The 9,500-nt window shown below is 50.0% G+C and overlaps 1 protein-coding gene across 1 annotated transcript; it reads left to right on the top strand.

Annotated features, from left to right (window-relative positions):
• Positions 1–1,314: 1,314 nt before the first annotated feature.
• Positions 1,315–2,549, top strand: LOC123170990 (abscisic acid receptor PYL4). Its single transcript, XM_044588676.1, has one exon. It carries the CDS (start codon positions 1,608–1,610, stop codon positions 2,211–2,213), a length of 606 nt encoding a protein of 201 aa, XP_044444611.1. The 5' UTR covers positions 1,315–1,607; the 3' UTR covers positions 2,214–2,549.
• Positions 2,550–9,500: the final 6,951 nt, after the last annotated feature.

Raw genomic sequence — 9,500 nt, 5'->3', positions numbered from 1 at the left:
TCCTGAGGGGGAGGGGGGAGGGAGGAGCGGTCGCCTCGGGCAAACAAGATTGCAGTGGTCACAACTCGTTCAAAATATTTCTGAAATCCCATTTTTGCGCTGGGTGAAGCATGTAACTTGGCCATTTGGTTGCTATGGTTGAGCAAGTTGTAGGTGCAGGTTTTCGAACTTCTAGGGTCACTTGGGAGAGCTGGGGATACTTGTAAGGTTCAATTGGGAGAGTTGGGGATAGTTTTCTCTGGAGATGGCACCGAAAAGGTGGGGGTTAGGGCTCCGGTGCTTGTTTCTAGTGGGAAACGAGGGCAGCTTAGTTGGGACTTGGGGCACATAATCATAGGGGGTCAAAGTAGAGATGAGGGGAAGTGATGGGCTAGTTGGGGATTAAGCTAAGGCCTGAGGGTGATTTATTTGCTGTTAAGGTTGGTTGCTCTTGTTTACTAGTACTTCTAGTGCCTCCTTTTGAGTAAATGACAACTTTTTCAGGTGATTTATTTGATATTTTTTCTAAAATAAATCATTTTAAATTACAAATACAAATAAAGTAGTCACATGATTACAACAGACGGTTAGTGCTTACACAGCGAAAATTCAATGGCCAAAAATTTGACTAAGCAACAACCATTTTTTTTAAACATCAGCGCAACTGACAAATTTAAACGATTTTTTTACACCAACCACTTACTTTTAGCAGTAAGTGGAGGCATATAAAAAGTATGAAATAAAACCGTAAAGTATATTAAAAATATATAAATTTCAATGTAAGAAAGATAGAATCGTGAAAGTGGTGTTACCTAAAATAAAACATAATTTATTCTAAAGTGGTGTTACCTGCGGATCGGAGTGAATGATTGGTATTGCCCTAAAAGAAGGAATAAAATGAAGAAAAAATAAACAGAATGGCCAAAAACTTGCACGATTAACAACTCGTGTGTTTGTGTTATATGTACTTCAGATTATTTTTATACAATTCGTTTGTTACATCTAACCTCCCAACCTTTTTGCAAAAAAGAAAAAAATCCACCCCACAAAAGTTGTCATGTAGTCCACTCAAAAGGAGGCACTGGTAGTATTAGTAAACAAGAGCAACCAACCTTAACTACAAACTAATCACCCTCAGGCCTTAGCTTAATCCCCAACTGGGCGCATCACTTTCCCTCGGCTCTACTTTGACCCCCTATGACACGCCTGATGTCCCAAGCCCCCAGCTAACCTGCCCTGGTTTCCTCCGTGCCACCCACCGGAATCGAGCCCACCACCTTTCCTCTGGTTTGTCCTGAGAAAACTAACCCCAACTCTCCCAACTGAACCTTCAAAGTATCCCCAACTCTCCCAAGTGACCCTAGAGGTTGAGAAAACTGCACCCACAACTTGCTCAACCACAGCAGACAAATGGCCAAGTTGCTGCGAGTTGTGAGTGACCACCGCAATCTTGTTTGTCCCAGGTGTATAATAAGCGCCCGGCCACCACTCCCTCGCCAAAGGACCGTCCATCTAACCCAGCTACAGCTAGCTCTCTCTGCAAAGCTCCCTTGTCTACCATAAGCTGGGAAGAAGACGCCGGGAAGCTTGGCTCGAGGCGAGGCGCAGCGGGAGCGTGCGTGCGTATAATGCCGTACACGGCGTCGCGGCCGTCGGCGCCGCAGCGGGCGCGGGTCGCCGCGGTGGGCGCGGGGTGGAAGGCGGCGGCGCACGCGGCGTCGTGCGGGGCGGTGCCGGGGGAGGTGGCGCGGCACCACGAGCACGCGGCGGGCGCCGGGCAGTGCTGCTCCGCGGTGGTGCAGGCGATCGAGGCGCCCGTGGGCGCGGTGTGGGCCGTGGTGCGGCGCTTCGACCGCCCGCAGGCGTACAAGCACTTCATCCGGAGCTGCCGCGTCGTGGACGGCGACGGCGGCGCGGTGGGGTCGGTGCGCGAGGTGCGGGTGGTGTCGGGCCTCCCCGCCACCAGCAGCCGCGAGCGGCTGGAGATCCTCGACGACGAGCGCCGCGTGCTCAGCTTCCGCGTCGTCGGCGGCGAGCACCGCCTCTCCAACTACCGGTCGGTGACCACCGTGCACGAGGCCGCGCCGGCCGGCGCCGTCGTGGTGGAGTCGTACGTGGTGGACGTGCCCCCCGGGAACACCGCCGACGAGACGCGCACCTTCGTGGACACCATCGTGCGGTGCAACCTCCAGTCGCTGGCGCGCACCGCCCAGCAGCTCGCCGTCCCCGCCTAGGGCATGCCGGTCCTGACCGGCGTCCACCAGCTCCTGCGCGCGCGCGCCCTTTTTTCTCTTTTTTTTCAGGAATTTGATCGTCGTTGCTTATTGTTTCCTGACTCCTTGTGCTAATTAGTTGCCTCCATCGAGGAGGCGATTGATCATGATCAGATCAGCGTGTGTTCTTCTAGCTTGTGTACGTTTACCCCCTTTCCATTTTTGACTACACAAAGTACAAATCATTGTGTTAGTGCTACTACCCGATACTAACTCTTGTTCATAAACATCCATGTGTTCTTCCTCTTGTTTTCCTTGAATTTCTTGATGTATGTTAGTGCTATTGTCTTGTGCAAATCGATCCTTTGTTTGAAAAGCAGCAATGCAAGTGCCATAATTAAATCCACGGCCAAGTTGGCAAAATATCTGAGGGCGGAGTGGGTGGTTAGTTTAGTGGGATACATGCATTAGTCATTAGGGCCAGTTAAGGTTGTACCAAACGAAACGAATGCACATGGAGCTGTGGAACCATGGAGGGTAGTGGCCAAACGACCTTAGCTAATGATGAACTGGCTGCTAATTAAAGTATCTGACGGTGGTGGCCGTCCGTCCTGCATGCACAGTCCAACATCGACCGGGCTGGCATTCAGGCTCAGCTGTTCTGCTTTCGACATAAACAACAGCTCACCTGTGTGTAGCTTCCCTGTCACGCGCTACCATTTCTTAATCATTTGACTTTGGTATCTTCCTCCCCCGAGACTTTGAATTCTCGTCATTATACATTATAATTGAGATCGATCGTGTGCACAGGAAACATATTTATATTCTGAATTTTCCAGGAAACAAATTTCAGAAACCATCTGCGCTACTGGCACCCGTAGATCTCGATGCACTGAGTGTTTGACAAAAAACTACCACTTTAGGGGTTTGCGTCCCACAGAACTACCACTTTAAAAAATTTGACCGGAAACTACCGAAAATTTCTTAATTTGTCCCTAAAAACTACCAGTTTCATTTAATGATCGTTTTAAACGATTTAAACAAAAAACTGACAAAACCGACGCGAAGAAAAAACTGACAAAACTGACAAAAAACTACCAGTTTCATTTAATGATCGTTTTGACCAGAACAACCACGTTCGAGCGTCGGCGCCAAGGGCTCCATGGCGCTGTTAACGGCGACGGCGACTGCGGTCGGCGGGCAGGGGAGGCCGGCGGACGACGGGAATGGATGGATCCGGACATGGGGGTTCGGACCCGGGCAGTGGCGTCGCTCGGAGGTCGCCGGACGGAGCAAATCGACGGCGGCGCCGCCATGACTGACGGAAGAAGCTCCTGCGCGAGAGAGGAATTAGAGAGAGACGGGAGAGTCAAGGAGGAAGAGGAGGGAGAAGGGCAGGGCGGCGCAGGGCTGGCCTAGGCTCGGGCGGCGACGCTCCGGCGGCCGGCCGGCGTCGGGACCGAGCGGGGGCAGCGGCGAGGCCAACGAAGCGGCAGCTCTATCTCAGTCGTGCCTGACAAGTGGGCCCCACCAAGTGTTGACAGATGACCCACGTCAGCGTTGACTTTGACTTGGACTTTGACAACACGTTTAATCGTCTAAACTGGTCTTTATCTGAAAGTGGTTGTTTTTAGTCACAAAATTATAAAATTTTGGTAATTTTCGGTCACTTTTTTTAAAGTGGTAGTTCTGTGGGACGCAAACCTCTAAAGTGGTAGTTTTTTGTCAATCACTCCGATGCACTGGTGCCCATGCATCGATCTCCAGCTAAGAAACGTATCGTTCTCGTATCGTGAAAAGTTGTATAGTATACTCTCGAAAAGTTGTATAGTATTGCTGGCTGCTGGCGCCTGACAGTACGATGTTGCGCAGTTGGTTCACAGAAAAGCACAGGAATTCAGCCATCGCCAAGCGATGCAGAGATAAATGCATGCAAGCGCTGTCATACAGTATTGCAGTGGTAATGTGGAAGCAATGCAGGAGGTGACTTAACAATGGAGGTAAAGTGGATGCTTCATCCATGAACCGGCCGGCAGAAGGAGACAATCCACACTCGATCTCGCATCACATACAGTAAGACATATTGCTGTCTCATACGTCGATCGTTTGCCATGGTATTCATCAGAGGAAAACAAAACGCATTCATTGCGGAACGATGCAGAATGCAGTATATAGTGTGGAAGCAATGCATGAGCGTGACTTAACGATGGAGGTGAAGCGGACGCTTCGCCGACGCTGGAGGAAAGAGAGGTCGCATGCAGCTGCATGCCAAGTTGAGGCCGCACGCACACGCGCTACTCGTGATTACCTGAGGGCCGCGCGCGTACATGGCGCCATCAAGTTTAGGATTAAATTTAGCTGCAGGCGCTCGGTAGGGGAATCAAACCACGCGTACGTGGTACGTACGGACCGCTTGTTTCTTCCTTTGTTTGCCACCAACTTGATTGATGATTCTCGTCCTTGCTTAATTAGTAGCAGCAGGCCAGCAGCTGTACGTACCGTCCCTTTGTCACTGGTTTCTACCGCACGAATCAAACGAGTCGCACCAGGGCTTTACAGAAAGGAGAATGCTGACCGGTGGAAAAGATGAAAGAGAGGGGAGAAGAAAAATGCATGCTCGCTCGGCCAACTGCACACATGATTTCATGATTTGCAGTGCTGTGGTCTAAATAACAAATCTGCAACTGGCGTGATGGCCTGCCCCAGCTCCGAGTATTCTTTTGTAGCCCGGATTCACTTGGCATTAACAAAACCGAAAGGTTGCGGTCGGCGTGTACGACGTGACGATGGAAGAAATGTTAAGCGGCTGGCACTTGGCCAACTTGTCCAACTAGGCGCCAGCATTTGATCTCCCTCGCCCGCCCCCTCTCCTCTCCTCGGTCAAGGACAGCATGCAGCTCGGCCGCGCGATTCGATTTGCCTCCTTTCTTCTTTCTTTTGCCAAGACAAGTAGGATAAATTAGCTTGCGCCATCGCGAGCAAGTGGCCGCTCAACTTGGCTGCCCGCGCTTCCTTTGCACGACGTACTACGTAGGAGAGAAGAGGGAAGCTTCGCGTGCCCGCCGGTCCGACCCTTGGCGCCTCCGAGCATCAGCTCAGCTGCTCGATCGCTTGTGTATGCACGCCCAGTTCCACGGCCTTTCCGTAGAGTTTGACGAGGGCGCAGACCGCAGAGATCCGAATGGATTAATCGCTCGACCTGCTGAGATTTGCATCATGTGGAGCATCCGATCTTTGTTTGACGTGCCGACTCGCCGCTAGGGTCTTCGCGGATGGCCCTAGCTAGCCTTGCTATAGATGGGCCCAGATGGCAAGGGGGTGCCCCTACCTTCATCAAGGGCATGCATAGGACACCATGTACATCATGATGCACAGGCTCGCGGCTGGCATCACGCTCGGGACAAAGGGATGGCAATGGCCGTGATCGGGTCCAGCCAGTGCTGCTCGCGCCATGCATGACAATCCGTCCACGACTAGGAGACGAGAGATACCGCTGGACGACGTTCACGCGGGCAAACCATGCGTGTCGTATAATGCTTCCATTCCATGTACGTGCGTGCGTGCGTACGCTCCGTTTTGTCGCGAGACGGACGGACGGGACTATAGAAGGCGGTGTCGACTGCCGTGCCGACGTCCTGGCCTGGCTCTGCCTCTGGCTGGCCGCGTCGCGTCGAGGCCACCAACCAACCCGGATGCAGCCGGACTGCCGGACACAGTACGCGCACGCTCCGTGCCTCCTCCTTCCTCGTCTCGATCGGCCCCAGAGAATCAATCAATCTCCCGGGAGCCCACCTGCCCGGCCCGGTCACCCACAGCGCCCTGCGGCGGACGCGAGAGCGGATGGCCGTGCGTGCAAATCTGGGGCGCAGCGCGGATCGAGCCGTACGTGCGTGCGTGTGCGTACCTGCGGCGCTTTGCTTGACCTTAACACCGCTGTCCCCCGGCGTGGCCCGTACTGATCCTACTGTGCGTGTGATGATCGGGGACTGGGCGCGGCGCAGGTGGTGGTCGAGTGGGTCGTATCCTCGCCGCGATTTTATCCGACTAGTCTTATGGCCAAGTTAGCGTCGAGGCCTCGAGGGATGCGTGCAAGTGGGCTCGTCTCTCGGCAGCTCTTGGTGGTGTCGCGTAGCTGCTGCGTGCGTGCGCCCGCGGCGGCCGGTTGTTGGTTTGGTTCGTTCGGGCTGAAGCTTGGACTATGATGATCGCGTCGGCGCGCGGGCGGGAGCTGGGAGAAGTTTGTCGTGAGGCGCACTCGATGATTTTTTGCCGGGGTGAGGTCCGTGTAGGGTACAAGATTAGAGGGTTCGGCCGGGTTTGTCAGATCAACTTGGACGTCGGCTGTAGCTGCTTGATCTTAGCACAATTCAATTCGATCCATGTCCACTGCCCCGTAAGGCCTTGTTAGGTTGAGGTGGTTTTTGAAGGGGAATGTCAGGGTTTGAGGGGGATTAGATCCCCTACAAGCTAAAATCCTCTTCAATCCACTCCAATCCCCTTGGGAGGAGGATTAAACGAACAAGGCCTAAGAAATGTCCACTGCCCCGTAGGAAATTGCCACCCTACATAGCACCCTATACGCAGCCCATACGTCTAAGCTCTCCGACACACTCCAAACACGAGTATTTGACAAAAAAAACACCACATTTCACGTTAACGTCCCGCAGAACTACCACATTTTGAAAAATGATCAAAAACTCCAGATTAATACTAATTTTGTGACAAAAAACTACCAAGTTCAGTTGATGACTGATTTAACTGTTTTAAACGTGAATCTGACAGAACTGGCCCAACGGTCAGGGCGGCGGCCGCGCTAACGGCTAACGGCGCTCGCCTGCCGCCCGTTAGCCACGCCTGTCGGTCGGACCAGGACTAACCTAGCCGACCGGCTCGCTCCTCCTCCTTCCCACTCACTCCCCCCGAGCTCCTGTCCTAGCCCTAGCCGTCTTCGTTCATGGCGGCAGCGGATCCAAACTCTGACGCTGAATCGCTTGGAGGAATCTCCCCCCGACGTGCTGGGCGGCAGGGATGTCGTCTTCCTTGAGGTTGATAACTGGCTAGGCAACAGTAGCTTATCTGTCGAACACCATTCCCAGCCGCAACCTCAGCCGTCCCAGACGTTTGTGAGTCCACCTCCGGCTGTAGCAGCGTCGACGAGAAGAAGCGCACCTCGAGGCCGGCGCAAGCTTCCTTGTCCTGCTGGCGGCACGAGGTATGGCAACAGATCTGTAATTGTTTTTCTGAAATTGTTTGTTTTGTTAGGAAGCACGATATATAGGCTAGTTGCATAGTTAGATTTACATTAGAACCATGTTTGAGCACAATGGGAATTGAAATCTGTTGGGAACATTAACAATTTGTTGTGCTATGACTGACTCCAAATTGTCAGAAAACTGAAAATTTGAACTGCCAGACACTAAATATTGTGCAGACCATTTAATTATAATTTTTCTAATTTGTGGTGCAGTATTGATGACCAAAGTGGGAAATTTGGTTCCATTTCTTAGCCAGAGATTCTGTGGTTAGAAGAATTTACCAGCCAGGCATATCATTTTTGACTATGGTTTCTCTTATTGGGAGTGCAGGCTGTGGAGCTGATGATTATATGTAGTATGTTGCTGATGAGGAGAAAGGAATAGAAGTTATGGAACATCTTGGTTCTGAACATGATGTGCAACAGATGTTGATCCACTTTGAGAAGGAAAAGAGTGTGAACATACGAGTTGTCAGAGCAGATGAGCCATGTAATGCAGATGAAAATAGAGATAGTTATTTTGCTGAACGTTGCATTAACACTCAACAAAGTTCCGCAAAGTGGGTGGATGCAATCAGTGACAGAAAGGATGAGCTTAAGAAAAGTAGTCTTCAGATGGAAGCTGACCTTAACCATTTTGAAGGTGACAATGATGTGTTTGAATTTCTTTCTGATGATGCGCAGTCAGGTTCAGATGACAACAATGTGCAATTACATCCAGGTTCCCCCTATGAAGAAGAAGCTGCAAAACTAGATATATCAGTGGTCCAGAAACTTAAGCCAGTAGAAACCCTGGTCCAACCATTAGATCCCACCAAGTGGTTGAGAAAAGGGTAAAACCAGACAATTTGCCTCTGACCATCAAATTAAATGTGAATAACCCGTCCTCCTCTCTTTCCTGAAGCAGATGAATTTTGTTTTCCTGGTGATGTTGGATTAGTGATAAAGAAGAAGAGCCTGAAGGAGCTTTCAAACTAACAAGTGGTAGGAAGAGAATGTTGAAGAAGTTAAAGTAAAGGGTATGGTTCAATGAGAAGCTTCTAGATCCACATGAACAGTTTTGTAAGGGATTGCGCTTCACCAGTGTTTGTGAGTTCAGAGATGCACTTAGGGATTTTCACATCAGGACTTTGAGGAATTTCCAGTATCACAAAAATGCCCCTGATAGGATTATCGTTTGGTGCTCAGAGAGAGCCCATGGATGTGATTTTTATATCAGTGCATCTAAGATAGCTCATGAACAAACTTTCTGCATCAAGAAGTGTGATATGCTGCATACTTGTGGAGCATGTGTAGAGACCACAAAGGTTACTACAAAGTGGTTGTCCAAATCAGTACAACCAGCATTGAGAGAAGACATTAGATCTCCTGTGGATGCATTAATAAACAAGACTAAGACTAAATTTTCAGTTGATGTTTCAAGAAGTGTTGCCTATAGGGCAAGGAGGAAGGCTGTTGGTGTGGTGCAGGGTGACCACAAGCAGCAGTACTCTAGGCTGAGGGATTATCTTCAAGTTGTTCTTGATACAAACCCTAAGAGTAGGTGTATTGTAACAACATTTGTTGACCCAGAAAACCCTACACCCACTCCTAGATTCAAGTACATGTTCTACTGTTTGGCAGCTTCAAAGGAAGGGTTTCTTAATGGTTGTAGACCATTTATAGGTAAATTTTTCCTGGTTGTGTTGTACTTATTTTTGTGTCAATTTTGTTTTGTAGCTAATGTGTGACTCCATCCAGGGCTTGATGGATGTTTCATCAAGTTAACCACTGGACAACAAATTCTTGCTGCCAACAGGAAGGGATGGCAACAACAACATCTACCCCATAGCTTTTGGTGTGGTTGATAAGAAAGATGGAGACAGTTGGACTTGGTTTTTAACTCAGTTGAGATGCTGTATTGGTAGTGGCAAATTTTTTGGAACATACACAATATTATTGACAGGCAAAAGGTTAGCAACTAAATCATTGATCATTGTTGCTATAGTAATTCAGTTAATTATGTGTGCGTGTTCATATCTAGAACTATTTTTTGAATGTACGGGGTTTACTTA

The sequence above is a fragment of the Triticum aestivum genome, chromosome 1D, assembly GCF_018294505.1.
Source record: "Triticum aestivum cultivar Chinese Spring chromosome 1D, IWGSC CS RefSeq v2.1, whole genome shotgun sequence".
Lineage (NCBI taxonomy): Eukaryota > Viridiplantae > Streptophyta > Magnoliopsida > Poales > Poaceae > Triticum > Triticum aestivum.
Note: the sequence above shows the minus strand (reverse complement) of the source record. Positions and strands in the feature narration are given on the sequence as shown.